Genomic DNA, 22,674 nt, shown 5'->3' with positions numbered 1-22,674 from the left:
CAACTAAAACAATTTAATCGTGGAACCAATCTGCATTTTAAATAACAAAGAGATTAATTCAATTATTTGGTACGGCATTACTTTAAGTCATTAATATCCTATAAAAAATGAAGACTAAAATAGCTTCTTTTAAAACGGAAGTTCATCGCTCTTTTTAAATGAAAGGTTTTAAACGTTATTTAGGTACAGGTTTCTTTTTATCGTGGATTGAAATATAAAATATTTTTTCTGTAAAAACTGCTTTGTGATCCGGTGGTGGTGGTTGAGTAAATAAATATTCAAGATTTAATTTCAAAGATGTTAAACCAAGGCTAAAATTAATTATTGATATAAATTAAACTAATATGTGAAACTTTGCCAAATAATGGTTAACCTGTTAAATTGTGGCTTTGATTTCATTGAACTCAGTCTTCATTTTTAAATTGTTTAAAATTTCGTTAATTATTTGATTTTATTAGTAAATAAGTATATTTTTAAAAACGCTTACTAATTTCTTCTTTTTCTTTTACAGGTAATTGACACCTCTGAAAGCTAGATACACCTTTCGTAAGTAAGAACCTAAAATATTTATTATTTGCCATGAGAAATGATAATAGGAGATATTGATTAATTTGTTTTCAAATAGAAACTAAACATTTACACCCTTCTGGCATATTATGGAATGTCCTGAAAAGTTAACCTATCAAATGCTGAACATTCAATAATAATTATATTTTATAGATAAAATATTAATAATTGACAAGCATAATGTGGTAGCAAATACAAAATAATGAGAATCTTGTGTTCGATAATACATCAATATTTTCGAAAAACTGCTCTTTTCTTGAACGCTCTAATAACAAATATAAGCTACATTGCTAAACCAAGAATATAGTTATATTTTAAGATATTGCATTAGCTGATATCATAAAAACTTTCCGTAAAGCACATTTTTCGTACAAACAAATATCAATCCCAAATTAAAAACGCATCCATTATTTATAGCCTTATTAAGATAATTGCTTAATAAATGCTATCATTTGAACAGCCAATAAATATCATTAGTTAAAACGATCTCCTTAAAAGTATAGACCACATTTAGCATGTCACTGTCAAGACATATAAAATAACGCTACATTTGGGTTCTGAACGTCAGAAAATTGAACCGTTATGGTGTATTTAAATAGAGTGGTTCACCTAGTGTGCATTACCATATAAATGTTATGTGCCTTGATTTGCTTACAAGCGATTGGGCCCGCGTGGATGCAAGAAAAGTCGAGTTTTCATCCTTCCAAATTAATATAAATAGATATACTGTTTGAGCAAAGAACCATAGACTCAAAAGAGAACATCATTTGAAACTAATGAAAGTGTATCTATTTTCCATCTTATAAGTACGCCTTTTAATAATGTAAACTCTGGGCATAGACAAGATTAACTACCGAGATTGTAAGCAATTAAGCAAAAAAACTATTGGATTTTTACTATCATAATATGTTATATATTTAAGGTTACAACCAGATAATCAAATATAAATTTCATATCTCAAAATCACCATAATACACGGCCAATCAACCTTTAATGGTCAAATAGTGAATCAAATGATCATTTTACGAGGCTCATAAAGCGTTATATCTATTTCAAATCGAATTCTACATTTTGGCATTCACACATCGTTACATAAGTGGTTTATTAAATTATGTTTAAAAGGCTATCTGGATAGAATCTCGGAGCTTATCGTGCCATCAATCTGGTTATCATATAAGGCTTTGATTTGTAGTTGATTGAACCAGTCGGTTTACGGGTCAAATCATACAGACTAATACATTTAATATTGTTACTGTACTTTGAAGTTATCGGTTTGAAACTATGATATATGTGATTTTGTAGTTAGTAGCCATAGGAACGTGTTTTTAATTTTGTGTTTGAATTAATTGGAATTTGTTAGAGTCCTGGGTTCAATATAAGTTTGAGTCTACTCAGTTTGGCAGGGCACTAAAGGTTTCCTTTTTGCTCGGAAAGAAGATATAATTACTAAACATTAATATGCCAAGATTCAAGAAAACACTTAACTATGATAAAATTATAATTCAGTGAGACTTTATATAGTAACAAAAAATATGCATTTTTTATCGTGAAAAATGTACAAAAATATCCTTATACAATGATATAGATTAATGATTATGCATTATTTTGTAATAACGTAATTATAATAATTATAAACACAAACGCGCACTAAGCCGTGTAAGCAATAAAATAGGCAAAACTTATTCGTCCTTATTGTTTCGGGGTCAAGTACACCAAAGGAATCTCCATACACAAAATATTAGAGGTCGTGAGGAGGATGATGAAGTACTTTACTAATGGATTGTCATGATTATGAGGGAAGTGCTGCGATCAATAACCCTGAATGTTTGTGAATTTGGTACAGTCGCGGGAGTAATGATTTTTTGGCGACTGATCTGCTGTATACATTGGCTTGGTACACATAACATTTGGTGGTTTATAATATTATGAAAGAATGTCTTTGTAGAAGATATACATGGACATTCATTATGGCTCTTTAAAATATCTCGTTTCAAATGTCTACTATACAATTAGTATTTCATGTGATATTTGTATAGGCTTTAAACTGATAATATTTACGAAAAACTCGAAGACAGAAACATGCATAAATCAAATAATATCCCTTTCTGTAAAAAATAACACAGTATAAAAAGATCGAAGGGCATTGTCAGGAATTTTTTAATTTTCCTCCGGAAATTCCTCAAGTTCTGCACGTATTTATGACATCCTTAATGTGTTTTTTATCATTCAAAGTAACCGCTAGCGAATAAGTGGCACAACGCACGATGAAACTACTGTTCCTTGCAGTGCAGGCTTCGCTAACTTGTAAAATGTTTAGGTCATATGGCCATTGCAAGCTGCAAGTTTGCGTACTATTTATTATAAACTAGCTGCGCTCCTCGGTTTCACCCGCGTGGCTCCGCTCCTGTTGGGTAATATAAATGGATAGGCTATCTAACACCGAAAGAATTTTTCAAATCGGACCAAGTAGTTCCTGAGATTAGCGCGTTGAAACAAACAAACTCTTCAGCTTTATAATATTAGTATTTACTATTTAGTATAGATTTAATGAAAATTTTAATGCATGTAGAGACGGTACACAGACGGTAGCAAATAAAAGATTATACAAATGAAGGTACAATACTTAATTCCTTAGATCATTAAGTAACTTAATTCCTACAATTGCTCTTAAAATATGTATTTGAAAACATAAATGAAATGTGTTTACAAACATTTTAATCTTATAGAAACCGGACGTCATAAAGTGAAATAAAATAGAATCGACAATACATTTTAAATCATCACTTGCTTATAGATATGACATATTATCCTAAAGCCTTGTTTAGTTTATGAAATTAAAAAAAAAAAATCTCATAATATTATTTCGTCTTACAAGTATCTACAAATAATGCAATTAAATGTACTGACATCACAAACATCTTTTCAAAGAAGTGTGGGGTCATTTGTGGTCGCCTGTTAAGGACAATGATCATTTGTTTTAATCAATTACGTTCGTTGATTCAACACTGAGTATCCTCTTTCGTTAATTAGTTAAATATAGAGTGTTCTAGACGTACTTACTGCATTTGAGCCTGCGTTTAAGGTTGACTACAGCCTAAAATCTTTTAAACGTGTTGTTAAGTCATAGAGAGCATGTATATATGTTCTGTAGGTTTTGTTATGAACAAAATGGATTAATTTAAACACTCAGAAATAGAGATCTATACAAAAATAATGATATTTATTTGAAATAGATATAACGATAAATTTAAATCGTCAATGTTACAGCATAATCAGAAAAGGAACAATATGTTTTCGTTTGTCTCTTAAATTTTTTATGTTTGTAATTTTATGATTTCGATTAATCCCTTAATTTTTTTAACTGTTGTTAAAGATCTTGATTGCCAAGTTTAAATCTACATGTTATAGTGTGATGCAAAATAGCTAACTTCAAGTATCTAAACTATAATATAAGGACAGTCAATATCCTTGCAAAAGCATTAGTATTTTAAGAATACTGAAAAGAGAGAAAATTGTACATGTTCTGTTTGATATTTAAGTATAAATTAGTGTCGTAATTGTTATCTGTATTTATTAAAACGAAATGATATAATATACCCGAGTTATTATTAAATATTACTTGTAATAAGTAAACAATGCGGCGTGTAATGGTTGCTTGCAAGTTTACATCTAATTCTCGGAATTAATTTGTTGAATTGCGTATTTGTTGTGGTTTGTCTTATTAACCAGTGATTATAGTAAATATTCTGTGAACTAATAATACTGTACTTCTTAGAAATCGTCTTTATATGGTGAATTTGAAAGTTTCACCGTGTGTTGGCTAATTTTTAGTGGAATAAGTATCATATGTGATTCCCCACCTCTTTGGTACAGTGGTTAATGTATAAGCATAGAACGGTGACATCTTGGGTTCAATTATCGTTAGGGACTTACAAAATATGTTCAGGTCTTAATCTCGTTTAAATAAAACTTAATAATATGTTATCAAATTCTTTAAACGCTTATTACAGTTTCAATAAAGGTCTTTCAATAAAGGTCAAAAATGGTACTTATAGAAATATGATTTCTCAAGTTACATTGTAAACAATGAGATGCTCAAAATATGATTAATAAAATGACTTCAGTGTTAATGGATCAATTCATTTCAGTTCCGCTTGGAAATTATTGGCGCCATCTCAATTAGCGGTCAAACAACACATATTGCACGATGCAAATACATGAACATATATACAGGATATCAACAGCAATTTAAAATTAATATTTCAAATGTATATTAGGTAGTAATTTTCTATCGAAAACTACCGGACCCGGCAAAGATTTTGTCAAGACTGGGGCAAACTGAGATTGTGGTACATATAACAAAATAGTTTACAAACTATTCTAGCCTACTAAATAGAGTATTGACATGATTTTAAAAGCGCAACTATGGAGTTTCTTGCCGGTTCTTCTCCATAGATACTGCTTTCCAAATCGTAAATGTTAAAAATATGTAATGACGATTTGAAAGTGCTTCTAAAAGAAGTCTAATTGAATAAATAAATGATTGAATTTGAGTTTTGAGTTTGAGGGGTCACAAACACAAACTCGATACTTTTAATTGTTTTATACGTAAAGATCTTGCTCTACGTTTTATAGGTTATTTATTTTTTACAAAAAAAAAAATGTTGCAGCAATGATTGTTATTTTCAGGAAAATTTATTTATTTTACCTTGTTTATATCGAGAATTAAAATTCTGTGAATCAAAATATATGCAAGTAATATACAGAGTTTATTATTTCCAATGAGTTTTCAGTTTTTTTAGTTTATAGAGTAGTGTAGTTGTATTACTAACATCCTCCGTAGTCCATCAATACAAAATTTACCGTATTTTGCAGTAAGTAATAATAATGAGATTAAATTTTTATAACGATTAAGATATATGAAGAAATGATGGTAATAAATATTTTTTTTAAATTTAGTACTTAACTACTTACCTCCTTCAAACCTCCGACTTTTATACTGAAATCATAACTCAACTACTTGTCATTGTCCTTATTAATACATTTATTTTTTATCTTATATATTGTCAATATAATTTAATCCTTATGTTTAATTAAGTAATATTTATATAATAAATTATTAAAAAATGCAATTAGGACAAATGAAGTGCATTGGCGGATTGTCCTCAAAGACGCTGTGTGCGTCACAGACGTTCTTGACATAAAGGTTTCTATTTTCATTTATATTTAGTTATATTTTTATATAAATTAAGTTTTAACTAATTTGTATTCATACCTATTTCCGCGCATTGCTTCAGCGGGAGTGGCTTAAAGCGGATAAAATAAAAATAAATACCTATTGAGCTTTTGTAATCAAACAATTTTTTTTTCTTTACCATGTTATAGAGTACCAACACTACTATCACCTATGTGTACGTGAACTATAGTGTACACACGTAAGAAGTGAAACTTCTTTATAACCTTATTTTTTAAAAAATAATTTACTATAAGCAACTTGACAGAAATACGTCGAATTACGCGTGGTAGGAATAAGAACAAGATGAAGCGTAACGGAAAAATGTAACGCGTAACGAAAAAATGTTACAATAAATTTTTTTACAACCCCGATAAAGAAGTTTCACTTCAGTAATTAATGTTGGATAGAGACCTATATTATGTAGAGCGTTTTTTACAGGATATGATTACAAAAATAATGTGCAAGTCACATGCATTGTTATGCATTGAGGTAATTGCTTATGTAATGATATATTACCTAATGCAGGACGGTAATGACATCCTGAAAAAGGGCGTTACGTATTTGAAGTAATATAATTACGTCAATTTTACTCATATTTGCATTTAACTGCAGTTTATTTTACTCATTAGTTACATAATATAATAAAATATTAATATATATAAAAATCTGCATATATTAATATATATGCAGATTTTTACATATTTATTTTTATATAGCCTTCCTCGATACATGGGCTATCTAACACTAAAATATTTTTTCAAATCGGACCAGTTGCAGTAGTTCCTCAGATTAGCGCGTTGAAACAAACTCTTCAGCTTTATAATATTAGTAGGTATAGATTAGTATCTAAGATAAACATCCCAAAAATACAAACTACAAAAAATAGCTTTTAATACAACGATTTGTCTGCATTGTTATACAATGGTAACCTTTACCAAGAATACAGATAGATACGTTTCGATTAATATCACAAAAGGCACATTCAATTAAATTCGATAATGATAAACATTATTGAATCATTGTCCATTCAAACCAGTTACCTACGTCACAGTATGACGTTTGTGATTGCAAACTTATTGTTTTTTTAATATTGTTGTCATGAGACGTGATTTTGCTAGTGGAATATAATTTCTCTTTATAAATGATTTCATTGAATCAGTATCATACACTTATTTAGTACTTATAGCTGTGCCTCCGCTCCTGTTGGTTTTAGCGTGATGATATATAGCCTATTACCTGCCTCGATAAATGGGCTATCTAACACCGAAATAATTTTTCAGTAGTTCCTGAGATTAGCGCGTACAAACGAACAAACAAACAAACTCTTCAGCTTTATAATATTCATTAAAAAAAACTCAACCTGTCTATAATTGGCTCTAGATGTGTATCTCGTTTCAGATACAGTACACGTAGGCCATTTTTACATATAAAATACGTTTACGCCTTAGCGCTTTACAAGTTTATCAACGAGTAATAGACTACAGGCCCATGTTGAAAAAATTATGGGTCATTTGAACCACCAGGTGACCTATCTAGAACGATTTATGAGCATAAAATAATAAGATTCAGCACTATGCCGTCACTTGTAAGCTGTCCACCTGAGTGCCTGGTGGTATTCACCTGGTGGTTCAAATGACCCATAATTTTTTCAACATGGGCCTTGTAGTCTATAAGCTAAAAAATTATATTGTACGCAAAATCACGCTATCATTGGTCAATTCGTTCCAGATTTAGACTTCTATTTCGTATGTATGTTGAAAAAAATATTTTGCAAAAGCAAACGTATTTAAAACCATCTCATTAGTGAAACGTGTTGGTTTGTTAATTTTGAACATTCTTTGCAATGTTTTTTATCGGTCACGTGTGTGGATACTGGTATTTATTAAAACAAAATGTTTGATAATTTAATTTGATCAAACCTTGAATATTTGCATAAAAAACATAGATGAATAACAGAAAACAATGATACGATCGTATTCATAAATACTTACATTTATTTTTATATAACTTTAATCTATATAAGTTTTTTTTTTATATTTAAAAAATTGTGATTGATGATTTGAATAATCTATACTAAATACTAATATTATAAAGCCGAAGAGTTTGTTTGTTTGTTTGAACGCGCTAATCTCGGGAACTACTGGTCTGATTTGAAAAATTCTTTCGGTGATAGATAGTTCATTTATCGAGGAAGGCTATAGGCTATATATCATCACGCTACGACCAATAGGAGTGGAGTTACGGGGCCGGTGGAACCGCGCGGAGAAGCTAGTTAAGAATATAGATAAATAACAGAAAACAATGATATACATACGAATGTGTTGAAATATTGATTTCATTTACAAAAGTTTCTCTCTTAAAAAGCAATTACGTTTCTTACACTATACGTGTGATTTATTGCAACGACCTTTTTTTCTTATCATGCACATTTGGTAAACCTATTGTGAGTCCTGTATACACTCAACACTTGGTAACACATGTTAAACCTTGTGAATATTTATTGTATAGATTCCTAGAAGTACGGGTAAGAAATACTCGAAGAGGGTCATAAATAAAGGTATAATTTTGAGTGTTGTATAGACCCTAAAAATAGTTGAGTTATATAGCTCTTTGTGTGTAGTTCACTCGTATCCTTCAGACTGTTAAGACATACCTTCGATACTCTATTTGAAGATAAATAAAGTGACTATCTTCCTACAACAAAGTGCTTGAATTATTTACTAAAATTAATCACACCACTATCCATAATCCCAATAGGTTATGGGCCCAGGCTACGTTGTTGATTAATTAAAATACAAATTTTATTGAGAGGAAGAAAATTAAAATTGCAAAGTGCAATTGAAAATTAGTGAATGTATCGTAAGTAAAACATTCAGAGTGAAGATAAAGATTTTATAAACAATATGGAAACTATAAAATCTAAAAGAAACATCCAACCTTTCAACGGTGAAAATTATAATATATGGAAGTTCAGAATCCGCAGTCTCTTAAATGAACTTGAAGTTATTCATGTAATCGATAAACCAGAACCAGCGAATCCTGACAGCAAGTGGAAGAAATCGGAGTCAACCGCAAAGAATGTGTTAATTGAATATTTGTCCGATTCGTATTTAAGTTACGTGAAACCAGAATCGTCGACAAAACAAATTTTTGATGTACTAAACAATATCTTCGAAAGAAAAAGTGTAGCAAAACAAATTGGAGCTCGGAAGAAATTATTTAATTTGAAATTGGAAGAAGACACAGATTTGTGTAAACATTTTATGATGTTCGATTCTTTGATATCCGAGTTAGCATCAGCCGGTGCGACTATCTCGGAGGTTGATAGAGTGACTCAACTATTGCTTACTTTACCACCTTCTTACAATGGTGTTATAACAGCCATCGAGACTTTATCAGAAAACAACATCACGTTAAGTTTCGTAAAAACAAGATTATTAGATCATGAAGTTAAACTTGTTAAGTTCTACATGTTGAACAGAAAACTAATGAAAACAAACGAAATAATAAGGAGCTTAGAAAACCATCGAAAATACGTCGTGGACTCGTCAAACCCAAACAAAATGGTGTTAATTATAAAAGGCACATTAAGTGTCACAATTGTGAAAAATAGGACATTATAAAAATGAATGTCGTAACTTCTCGAAAAGTTATAAGCACAAACCAAGTACAGAAAGACAAAGGACAATTCAAACCATTCAAGCTGAGCCAGTGATTGAAGACAGTTTTGCATTTATGGCCGGAAATTTTGCAGTTAACAAATGAAAGAAGTGAAATATCCTTTTAGCAGTTAGTAAGACATCTGACAGTGAGGTGGAATGGTAAGACGGCAATGACTGGTAAGCCGAAATACAATATGTCTATTCTGGAATTTTCGGTAAGTTAAACTTTATTAATTATTAAAATAAAGATTCTAATTCCGGATATAAATATTGGCATCAGTGACGAGGTCAAATAAGAAAAGATAAATATTAAATTATCTATTAGAAGCTTATTAGAAGTTTGATAAAGTTAAATTATCTAGTAGCTAATAGATGACATTAAACGAATAGGTAGATTACCTGTTTGTGTGAAGCTTGTATAAACAATAAACAAGTGTAAATGTCATTTAATAAAATACTGTTGAAATCAGATGTTTAAATCAGATGGTAAAGAGTAAATTTATCTTACTACATAAAAGATAGATAAAGGTATCAGTTATCATCTCATATTGCCACGAACTCCATATTTAAAATAGGTACCTTTAAGTTTTTTGAATCAACCGTATGTTGAAACCAGTAAAACAAATTTGATGAAAAGACATCAAAGGTAAAATGGGTATAGAGCGTATAAAGTGGAGAGTAATAAATATGTAGTAGAAAGAGATGTAAATTTAAATTAAATGCAAAGGGAGAAGAGGTCGATTCAGGTTTAAATACTGAAGTCCCTAACGATTCGTTAAACTCAGTTGACAACCTCAGTATATAATTATATTCAGTTACAAATAGCTATATGTTAAACTCAGTTGGTGAAAACTGAATGAATAGCTATGTGTTAATCTCAGTTCGTGAAAACTGAATGAATAGCTATGTTTTAATCTCAGTTAGTGAAAACTGAATGAATAGCTATGTGTTAATCTCAGTTCGTGAAAACTGAATGAATAGCTATGTTTTAATCTCAGTTAGTGAAAACTGAATGAATAGCTATGTGTTAATCTCAGTTCGTGAAAACTGAATGAATAGCTATGTTTTAATCTCAGTTAGTGAAAACTGAATGAATAGCTATGTGTTAATCTCAGTTAGTGAAAACTGAATGAATAGCTATGTGTTAATCTCAGATAGTGAAAACTGAATGAATAGCTATGTGTTAAACTCAGTTGGTGAAAACTGAATGAATAGCTATGCGTTAAACTCAGTAGATGAAAAACTGTAGTAAATAGCAGCTATACGTTAAACTCAGTACCTAGACGAAAAACTGTAGTCAATAACTTTGCGTTAAACTCAGTAGCTAGTCATCAATAAAATAATAAGGCAGAAGGCTATCGAAGTATTGAAAATACAAACAATACAGTTCCTAAAATTTAATGACACAGACAATTAGTATTGACAATCAAACCGATATATCAGATAGATATTATGAGCCAAACTTCATCTAATGAAGATGATTATTAGCCGTTTGATTATTTACTGTGCGCATAATACATTGTATATTTACTCCTAATTCACATGAGATAATTGAATATAGGAATGATGCTAAACAATAAACAATGAAAAATGCAATTAATGATGAACATCTTTATTTGTAAATAAAGCTTGGACTTTAGTACCAAAACCAAGTAGTACAAATATTGTATATAATGAAAATGGATATTATAAAGAACGATGAGTTCGGAAATCCATAAAAGTGTAAAGCCCGTTTAGTTGCCAGAGGTATTAGTAAAAATATCGGTTGCAACAATTTCGAACTAAAGTCTTTTAACAGCAGCATGGCTTGTTAGTTTATCAGATTGATTAAACTGCAATAAAAGTGGTAAGTTAATCGTATAGTATGTTAAAATACTTCAGGGTGTGAAAAGTGAAAACACTTGTGACCCCGATTGTAAATTAAACAAAGCATTAGGTAGCATATTGCTTAATGGAAGTTGCCAGATGTTGAATTGAAATATTTGAAAAGACTATTAGAAAAGGTTTTACAAATTCTTATAGGGATCGATTCATGTGCATACTGAATAGATGAGATATCTCTAAAATATTTATACTGAATTAAATGTGAACGATCTAGTGACTATAGTGAGTGACTATTGTTGAAAAACGATGCAGAATTTAATGAATTAATTTAAAATGGGTGATTTAAAAGGAGGTTAAATTCTTATTAAGCTTTAGAATCACGAGACAAAATAATGTCGTAACACTAGATCAAAGCACATAAGTAAAATATTAAAAACGTATGAAATAAACTTAGTACGACAGGTGATTATGATGATCTTACATAGTTAGAATTCAATTTAGATTTTGAGGCAATGGAATCCAATGAGAATTACGATGCTTTCGAATTCTTATTGGAAATCTAATGTATTTAATTTCATGCACAATGATCTGACTTTAACTATAAGCAGACATGTGAATAAAAATAACAAAGAACTTGATAATATTTAAGACGAGTAGATATTTACAAGGAATTATAATTTCTAAAACTAAATATGTAAAGGAAACATATAAGAACAAATTGATAAGATACTTGATTCTAATTGGTGAGGAAATGATAATCCTGAGTTAGAATTTGAAAATAAAAGTGCAACAGATTATTTCTTCTAGTTGTATGATTTATGTACAATATGTACAATAAGGCAGGCATGTGTGATAGGTTCATCAGCTGTTAAAGAGGCAATATGGTTGATAAACTTAAGCAACAGGTATAAACCTGAAAACTAGAGAACCTATCGTAATATATGAATAGTAGACTGGATGTACTAGCCCAGCTAACAATAAAACAAGCCTTATTAGATCCAAACATATTGACATCAAATATTAATTCCTTCGGGATCAATATAAGAAATAATACTAAAATTATTAAACATATGTCAACAGGTGTTCAAATTGCAGACATGCTGAGAAAGCCACTACCAGGGAGGTACCTGGAGTTAAGAGCGAAAATGGCATCAGAAGATTGATTAGTAAATAAGTTGTATCTTGATGTAAACTTATATATTTTTAATGATCTGATAAGGTTTTCCTGGGTTTCCCTTATCGTGAAGACAAATGTCGGATCACTATGTATACGGTTAGTAACAACCGTCCCAGACAAAGAGTAAGCGGAAGGTATGTCGATCAGTATTAAGAGTATTGTATTCAACTTTAGAATTTTGGTTATCATGATGTATTAATATAATTGTATATGTATTAATATGTAATTGCAATTAAAATTGTAACTTGGAAAAGAGATTAACTTTTGAGGGGGCGTGTTGAAATATTGATTTCATTTACAAAAGTTTCTCTCTTAAAAAGCAATTACGTTTCTTACACTATACGTGTGATTTATTGCAACGACCTTTTTTCTTATCATGCACATTTGGTAAACCTATTGTGAGTCCTGTATACACTCAACACTTGGTAACACATGTTAAACCTTGTGAATATTTATTGTATAGATTCCTAGAAGTACGGGTAAGAAATACTCGAAGAGGGTCATAAATAAAGGTATAATTTTGAGTGTTGTATAGACCCTAAAAATAGTTGAGTTATATAGCTCTTTGTGTGTAGTTCACTCGTATCCTTCAGACTGTTAAGACATACCTTCGATACTCTATTTGAAGATAAATAAAGTGACTATCTTCCTACAACAAAGTGCTTGAATTATTTACTAAAATTAATCACACCACTATCCATAATCCCAATAGAATGTTTACTTTAATAGTTCTTTTCTTACAATAAAAGTTTTCTTATATTTAAAAAATTGTGGTTATATTAGTGTTAACAAGTAGAAGTCTTAATGTAAGCTAGAATCTTGTCACCTGTTCGTTCTTGACTTGTGTTTTTACATAGAAGCATTGACTTGTTGATTGATTGCCACGATTCCTAATAAAGACAACTTTGTATATAAATATGGAGGTAAAAACTTGGTGTGGATATTTTAATCACTTTAAATAGTGCTAAGAGATATTTCTTCGTAAAGTGGGGTTCGTTTTGATGATATTTTTCGGGAACTTTTGAAATGTATTTAAAGTATGGTATGACTGATTAAAAATGTTTTATTTATATAACCTTAATTTAAATTTAGTTATTTTGAAGATCGTATTTTTGATAATAATCAAATAACAATTTGGCGCCAATATTAGCTTCTTTTTCAGGAGTTTTTCATTATTTCTGCGAATATCAAAAAAGGTTTATTATCATTTAAAATCTGAAGCAATAACTGTTATTTGTCTATGATGAAATCCTCAGTAGTTCGTCTCATTTTTAATTAAATAATTTAATCATATAATCATAGCAAATGCACTTATTATGATCACGTGCCTATACAATGCAGCAATAAGTTGATTGTAACAAAACTGATTTATAAAACATTGGTCAGAGAGCGGGGTCAATGTATTTGAACTGAATAAAGCTTAATTGTTTTGCAGATGTTCAATGTAATTTTTTTTTATGGGGCGGAAAGGCAAATGAATTGCTCTAATTTCATGTTTATTAGCAGGTAATACCAGCCATATCCATGTAATTCGAGCGGTTTCAATAGTTTACTTTCATAATTTTTATAACATTAGTTAATTTTTTCATAACTTTTATAAGATACCTAATATATTACTAAATCTATAATATCATATCGTTATAATTTCAGATATTAGAGATATCAACAAATCTAATCAATAACAATAAAAAATCATTACACACGATTTAAATGTAGGCAGTTATATCTGCCAAAAAAAGCAGGAAAAAAGGATATTAAAGATTTTAAACTTATATTTCCTTAATACATCATTAGAAATTCTTGAAATCTTGGGATTTTCGCTATTCATTTTTGACCAAAAATATTGCCAACCAGAAACTCAATGCGTCAAACTCATGTTACGATATAGTCGGGTTTTTCATAGTAATTATCTTACACGTTAGTACGTGCATATAGCACGTTCACAAGAAAGAGTTCCCAGTAAACATAATGATGTTTAATGTAGGTATAAAAGTATTTAATAATTTTATACAAATTGTATTATGTCCATATAAGGCTGGCAAAGCACCTGTTACACTAGAGGCGAGTGTTTATGAGCAGTGTATAATCACTTAAAATCACGTAGGCCACTATTTCCTTGGCTTGCTCTACTATGAATAAGGCTTCTAGAGATCTATACATTATTATTGAAGTACACTTTATAGAGAAAATTTGATTATAATATTTTAATCCTTTTAATAAGGTAAGTAGGTACAGAATTTTGACGTGACATCGTCTTTATAATTCGATAAAGCCGGCTGCACGCACGAAAAAACATGACTCATGCGGAGTTACCTCGCTCTGAGGCGTTCCAGGCTTGAAGTGCAAGCGAGAGCGCGGAACGAGCGACAAAGAAGCACAATCGGCCTTAAGACGTTGTCACGTTCAACTATCGTCAGGAAACCGACTTTACGGACAACCAATTTTTTTTTTCAGGTCGAATGTTTTGACATAACCGGAGATACATCATTTTCCCTTAAAACTGATGAATCACATAAATTCTGGTAAAAAAAATTGGTTGTCTGTAAAGTCGGTTTACTGACGATAGTTGAACGTGACAACGTCCGATTGTGCTTCTTTGTCGCTCGTTCCGCGCTCTCGCTTGCACTTCAAGCCTTACATGGAACGCCTCAGAGCGAGGTAACGCCGCATGGATCATGTTTTTTCGTGCGTGCAACCGGCTCTATCGAATTATAAGACGTTATCACGTCAAAAATTCTGCAATAGTTCATCTTGATGCTTTTACATCTATTACATTTACATAGTTATCCAGAGAATAAACATGAGTAACAATTCTAGTGGGTAGAATTTGATCATTTTAAATTACGTCATGTAGGTTGCAATGATTTTTAAGTATGCTATATATGAGCATCCATCAACATCAATTTGTAAAATAAAAAGAATATTTAAACTACTGTAGAAATGTAAGGAAAATTCCTTTTCTGGTTTTTATATTCTCGATATTCTCAAAAATGTAGTACGAATAAGTTCCAATACGAAAGGTGGAAAATTATAACATATGGATATTTTTTAAACTGTATAAATTAAATGAGTGCGTTTTAGACCCCATGTAGTGGATGGTTTTGAGACTAGTATAAAAAATACATCAATCCAATAAAACGGATTTCATTTTCTTACTATTTCTTGTTTATATTTGCTTGTCGCTTGTTTTAAGGATAGTTAATAATGTTAAAAAAATTTAATATTTCAATAACAAAACATAACTCATTTTTTACTCACATTTTTTACACATTAATTATAGAATACAGACAGCACTCCCTACGTGAGATCAATAAAAAAAATTGGCCAAATATTTATGACATATTTTTGCGCGCCAAAATCTGCAGTGACGTAACACATGACGATCTGTCTCCCAAAAAGCATCGTATATTATGGTATCAATCCGGAATTCCACCGTTCGCAAAACTTCACCGCGTCCTGACGTCACGGCTGCTGTTCGACTTAACTGTTCTGACTCAATCGTTTACTCGGTTTATATTAGCGAGCCTGTGGTTTTATATCTCAGTGTGTCACTTGGGGTGTTAGCTGCACGTACCAATTGAAAATATTAAACATTTCTTGTGAACGTGTTTTGTGACAGTGTTATCATGTTGTCAGGTGATATTTGTGTTGACATCAAGGGCTTCATGGATGTAGTGTACTGTGCTTATCTGTTGCATTCCAGCAAGGTGCGATTTTTTTTAATTATTCTATGGTTAAGGATATTTGGCAAGTGTGTGTGGGTTTTAACATAAGTGTTTTATACTTTTAATTTAAAAAAATTAATATCAAAATTTAGCTTAGTGAAATTTCTAATTTATATTCAAAAAAAATAATTCAATCTAAGTATTTGAATGTTAGTCTGACATTATCTAAGGTTAAATAGAAAATATCAAAAAATGGGACACACCCCCCAAAATATCCAAAATCAAATTACCAAGATACAGAGATGAAAAATTCCTTAACACTTAGATTACTTCAATTGAATGTATGTGTGATTACATTTTATATCAAAATCTATAGTTTTTATTCATAATTTGTATGCCCATATAAACCCACCTATCAATCGCTTTAATATTATCTACGTAGTTTGAGATCCTTACGCATAAATAAACTTCGGCATATTGTATTATGAATACCTTGGATTACTTACGTCATATATTTTTTCTGTTCTTAAGGATTTATCTCACATATTAGAACGAGGTGTGTTAGCTTGTAGAATGCCTTCTGATTTAATTATAGATACGTCACTAATTGTAATGATTTCTCGCTTAGTACTAGGTTCTTTACAGTTATGTTTCATATTTATGTATCGTGTGATATACTGTCGTCATAGATTTAATGTTGTTTTCAATATAGGAGGAAATACTATGCAATGGAATTCTAGACATATGTTAGCATTAAAGTTCAAATATTGTAAACTTATATTTATGTATAAATTACAAAACAAAAGTTAATATTTCAGTAACCAAGAAACAAAAAAATTCTTCACAAACTTACAAAAATGTTAGAAAACGCTCATAAACTCATTACATAGAGCTCACATTAATAAAGCTATTATATAATTTAAGGACAACAATTATACTAATTACCTACGTAATAGGTAATTGTTATCATTTGGAGTCAGGAATATTTTATGTAATTTTCCCATTAAATTCCATTGAAACGTAATTCACGTTTTTGCCACTTATTCCTTAAACGCGGGTTAACACCTACCTATATGATGCCTTATAGGTTTACTTTAATATGACGTATTCACGAAATTATCAATGACTAGTTAGATAAAATAAAACACACTTTTAAATTTTGAAATTTGATATACCTATTACCATTGTATAAAAAATAATATTATTTTGACTATGATATTATTACATTGTACAAGATACCTTCGTAAATATGTATACCAATACCATGCTTTAAGCCTGTAAAATACCTTTAAACTAAAAAGTTAATTTCATTTTTCAGCAATCCGAGAGATGGCGTAAGCTGCGCAATATAGTGCAATGGACGCCGTTCTTCCAGACGTACAAAAAACAACGGTACCCCTGGATACAGTTGGCAGGCCACCAGGGCAACTTCAAAGCCGGTCCTGACCAGGGCACGATACTTAAAAAACTTAGCCCTCAAGAGGAGAGGTGCTTTCAGGTGAATATCATTTTTATCGTCTGTATGAATTTCATCTCTACGTTTTATATTTGTTGCTGTTTCACGCAAAACTACTACTGTAATTTAAAATGTACCTAGATTATGATCTAAGATAGAAGACACTTTCATTCAAAACCGCGGGGTTTTGCTTGCAATGGGTGTGCAATGTGCATACTGCATATTATATACCCAAGTGTACATCGTCATGTTCTTTTTCTCTTAGACACATACTTCATACAAACGCTTTCTTTCATTGTGTATAAAAATTAAAAATATAATTTTAAGTATTAAATTTTAATATCAACATTAAACTTATTCTATGAAGTAAAGTTGATCGTAATATTTAACGAATTCATTTATTTCTTGTGACCAAATGTCCAAGTATGATTCAGTGGCGCCTATTGATTATTTTAAGTTTTCTACTCATTACCAAATTAATCATTGAGTATCCTTTGGATATTTAACTAACGACATTCCTTTTTAATAATAATAATTAGTATTCTAATTAGGGTTTGTTAACGTAATTATTTATGGTTTAATTTTAATCCACCCATCTTTTCTGTTTATGTAGAGTCGTTTTGTAAAGGCGTCTAATCTTATCATTAATGATAAATATTTCGAATATGAGTTACATAAAATGTTTATTGCATTTAATTACTGAATTATATGAACAATTATTTTCACTTACTAGATTCCCAAACAATTGGAAATATTTCAAATTAGACTTGGAATTAAATTAGTAAATTAATAATAAATTTATATTAAATTCGTATTAAGCTTTAATAAAACCTTAACCTGTAAATTTGATTAGAAACTACGCAGGGTATTCCTCGGATGATGTTTTCCTGTTACCAATATGAAGTTACATATTTCCATTTACCAATGCTAATTCGCAAGCAATGAAATAAAAGTGTTAATAAAATCAAGTCATATTGAAACAAAAACGTGACTAATAAAACAAATACTTTTTAGAACGTTTTATTTTTCAAATTTTAAGTCATGTTGACATCACTGTACAGTGTACGTACATAAAAAAGTTATGGTCTTTGTTTTATAGTTCATAACAGTTTAACCATAACATACCAGACTTATAATTTTGTATTGACGCAACATTTGAAGACAATACTTAAATTACCTATCAGCAGTACTTGTGAAATTGTATATTTCGAAATACGAAATAACCTCCATTTCTAATGACGTCAATAGAGTTTGGTGTTGGCTAACTGGAATACGTCACGAGCGTTAGTAAATTTAATAATTATTATTGTATGGGTTCAACGTTCGACGAACATTGATTAAGAGGTCTTTATCAATTCGATTTCAGATGATGAAATAAATTTCTATATTTATTACAGTTACTGAATGTAATGTTTTAACAAGATAAGTGAATACAACGACTTAGAGACCGTATCTTTCAATTCATAATAGTAAATATTTTCATTGAATCTCACATATTATTTGGATTAAATTATCTTCGACTTTTGACTGACATCGTCGTCAAGCACAGAATATAATATAATAGTACCCAAAACCTTCATGAGTCTTATTACCTAACCTAACAATATTTTGGAGCTCCTTGCTTTTATTCAACAACTATAAAAATATTTTTTACAACAATACTCGTATGTTCATATTTGAATATTTAATTAGATATGTTTTTCGTAAGTTGTTTATTATCAAGTATTTTTCTGTACATGACGTTGTTCTTAAAAATATTTAAAAAATATGTACGGAAAGTACCTTCCTACGATTATGGTTATTTTTTTGAACATTGACGCTGTTTTCTTAAATAAAATACTTTAAAAATGCACAGAAAGTACGATTACAATTATTTCGAGCGTACTAAAACTCATTACGCCTAAGGTGATTCCTGACGTAATTTGAATAAATTAAAGTGACGTAAAATAATGTTTTTTTGTTTGTTTCAGTTGCTGATGAAAGACATCCTTCGACCATTTGTACCTGAATATAAAGGTCAAGTCACCTGCGATGACGGAGAATGTATCCTTTCTTAAATGATATAAAAAAAAACTTTTAAATAATCTCTTATGTAAGGGAAATAAGTAAAATTGACAACATACCTATAAGTGGGCAAAAACTGCTTTACACAAAAAACGTGACATTTCATTCTGCAGCATGGAATTAGTCTAATTTTATATTTTCTGATATAGTTATAACTTGAATCGAGCTACGCTAATGATTCTCAATTCATATTAAGACAGTCATCATCGACATTATTTTAATAATTAAAATCTCCAACGAAGCAACATTTTAAGCGACAATCATTTTTATACCCAATTTCCTTAACCCTTACCGTACAGTATATTTACAACTACAAGATCTATTGAGTGACTTCGACTGTCCCTGTGTAATGGATTGCAAGATCGGCGTTAGAACATATCTAGAAGAAGAACTAGCTAAGGCGAAAGAAAAGACTAAATTAAGAAAAGTAAGTAACGCTAAAACCATATTTTATAAAAAAAAATCTAAGTGCCCCGCGGATTTACCCGTATTACTGCGCTCCTCTTGGCCTTAACTTGACGATATATACGTATAGGCTTTCTCGATAAATGGACTACCTATCTAACAGTTAAATATTTTTTCAAATCGAACATGTGGTTCCTGGTTCTATATTAATACGTGACATTGCGAATTGTTTGTATCTCTGCTAAACTTCGAGTAAAATTAAACTTTTGATGATTTTTTATAATTATAAAAATAGTGAGTACCTATAGGCACAGATAATATAAAACTAGGTAATTAGATTTTGCTCCAATACGCAAAATAAGGAATAAAAATAATATAACTTCAAAGCCTCGTATAATGCAAATTACTATAATTACCTAAATAACATGAATCCAGCTACAAGGCTTAGATATAATCATGCAACAGTTGCATGCAATATCATCTCAGTTCAATAATATTATTTATTGCAATAATTACCTACGTCAAAGCGATATTTACACAGATATAACGTAAAATAAATTGTTTATTTATAGCTGGGTAATATAACTATTATATTTTTAACCTTTAATATTGCACTGTTATTGATATCTTTAAATAGAAAACATAAAATGTAAACTTCTGTAATATAAGATAAACACAATAATGTGACTATGTAAGATCTTTCCTTATTTGTGCTACCTAATCAATTACTTGCCATAATATGTAGGTACTTCATTTTTATTTAAATGAATTATCGACAGCAAACAAATAATTTTAATTAATTTTATTATGTTCGTATGAAAAAAAAAAAATGGAATACAAAATAATATCTGCAATTGTCAGCAAAGACCATAACATTGCTATGTTTAAACAAAACTATTTAATTTATGTTGACACAAGTAATAATATGTAACTCTCCTAAAGCGTAGTTAAAACTGTTCCTCTTTACTTATAAGCATATTAACTTTTCCAGGACATGTATGAGAAAATGATACAAATAGACCCGAAAGCGCCTACAGAAGAGGAACATCGCAGTAAAGGAGTAACTAAACCCAGATACATGATATGGCGGGAGACAATCAGTTCCACAGCAACTCTGGGCTTCAGGATAGATGGCGTGAAGAAAGCTGATGGAACTAGTTCTAAAGATTTTAAGACTACGAAGACGAGGGACCAGATAGTTGAAGCGTTCACGGACTTTACAAATAGCTTCCCTAGTGCTGTGGTGAGTTGATATTTTTTAACAAAGATAGAGAAAAAAGAAAAACATAAACAGTAATCCATACTAATATTATAAATGCGAAAGTAGCTCTGTCTGTCTGTTACTCAATCACGCCTAAACTACTGAACCAATTTGCATGAAATTTGGTATGAAGATATTTTGCTACCCGAGAAAGGACATATGCTACCTTTTATTGCGAAATATGTACCACGGGCGAAGCCGGGGCGGACCACTAGTGTTTAAATAAATCAGGATTAAAAATTTAATTAGATGCACATATTAGCAGAATCGAATTCTCTAGTACTTAAATTACTCCCAATAACCTAATTTTAATAATTTGATCCTGTTTGAAAGAATAATTTTATAGATGTTTTTATTCGTAAAGAGTTGCAGTAATCCTTGTTATAAAATAAATGTAATCGTAAATCACCAAATTAGAAAAACTCATAGAAATTTACTTTTTTTACAGCCGAAATACTTAGAAAGATTGAAGGACATTCGAGCAACCCTGCTAGAGTCAGATTTCTTCAAAACCCACGAACTTATTGGAAGTTCGCTTCTTTTCGTCCACGACAAGCGAAAGGCTTCAATCTGGATGATCGACTTTGCCAAAACCGTCCCAGTGCCAGAAGATATAACAATCGACCACAACTCTGCTTGGAAAGTCGGCAACCACGAAGATGGCTACCTCATCGGACTCAATAACTTAATAAATATCTTCGAATCCCTCATAAAAGATGATAACGGGAACATAGACCAGTCCTATACAGACATAAATTTGGATAAAAATATCCGGAGAGATAGTTTAGCCACTTGACCACATTGTAATCACAAAGGATGATCTTTGTATCGAATTTTATTGAAGCAGGCCAACTGCGTTGTACAGATCTGTATCTTGTAAGGAGATGACGATGTACCTAGCTTTAGGGAGATATTTTTGTAAATAAACGTAGTATTATGTTAATCATAACGTTAATTTCGAAATACTCATATTTTAATTAAGCCGTTTCGCAATTTTGATTGCACCTATTTTGTTGATATCTTTGAATTTATATATGACGAATCTGTATTGTAATAAATAAAAAAACAATTGGTATATGCAAATATTTTATTGGATTTGACTAAAGATTGTATTGTAAATCGAACAATTGTATATTATATATGAATTAGTTGAAAATTTGTAAATAACACACTGACAAACTCATAGAGACGTCTATATCATGTTATATTTATATTGTTATAGTACACTATATTAGTGTAACGACTAGATAAAATATTATATTCATAAGTACGAGTACATAAGGCTAAAATTATGCAGAGGTACTAATTAAAACATATCACATACGTATTTGCTTGTTTTCTTTTACCTTAATATCTT

At 30.4% G+C, this 22,674-nt stretch overlaps 1 protein-coding gene across 6 annotated transcripts in view; it reads left to right on the top strand.

Moving 5' to 3' along the window:
• Window positions 1–22,644, top strand: part of IP3K2 (Inositol 1,4,5-triphosphate kinase 2) — a 135,265-nt gene extending 112,621 nt beyond the window's left edge. For all 6 annotated transcript variants that reach the window (XM_090103558.1, XM_090103556.1, XM_090103562.1 and 3 more), the window contains 5 exons: window positions 17,450–17,629; window positions 19,558–19,630; window positions 19,951–20,078; window positions 21,048–21,299; window positions 21,766–22,644. In XM_090103558.1, coding sequence (XP_089959684.1) covers window positions 17,450–17,629; window positions 19,558–19,630; window positions 19,951–20,078; window positions 21,048–21,299; window positions 21,766–22,113 — 981 coding nt within the window. In that variant the 3' untranslated portion in view covers window positions 22,114–22,644. The remainder of the gene's footprint in view (window positions 1–17,449; window positions 17,630–19,557; window positions 19,631–19,950; window positions 20,079–21,047; window positions 21,300–21,765) is intronic.
• Window positions 22,645–22,674: the final 30 nt, after the last annotated feature.

Source organism: Colias eurytheme, chromosome 7, assembly GCF_061535395.1.
Source record: "Colias eurytheme isolate Ceu_HAF_F1 chromosome 7, ilColEury1 Martin Lab GWU primary, whole genome shotgun sequence".
Lineage (NCBI taxonomy): Eukaryota > Metazoa > Arthropoda > Insecta > Lepidoptera > Pieridae > Colias > Colias eurytheme.
The sequence above is the reverse complement of the archived record's forward strand: the minus strand, read 5'-3'. Positions and strand labels throughout refer to the sequence as shown.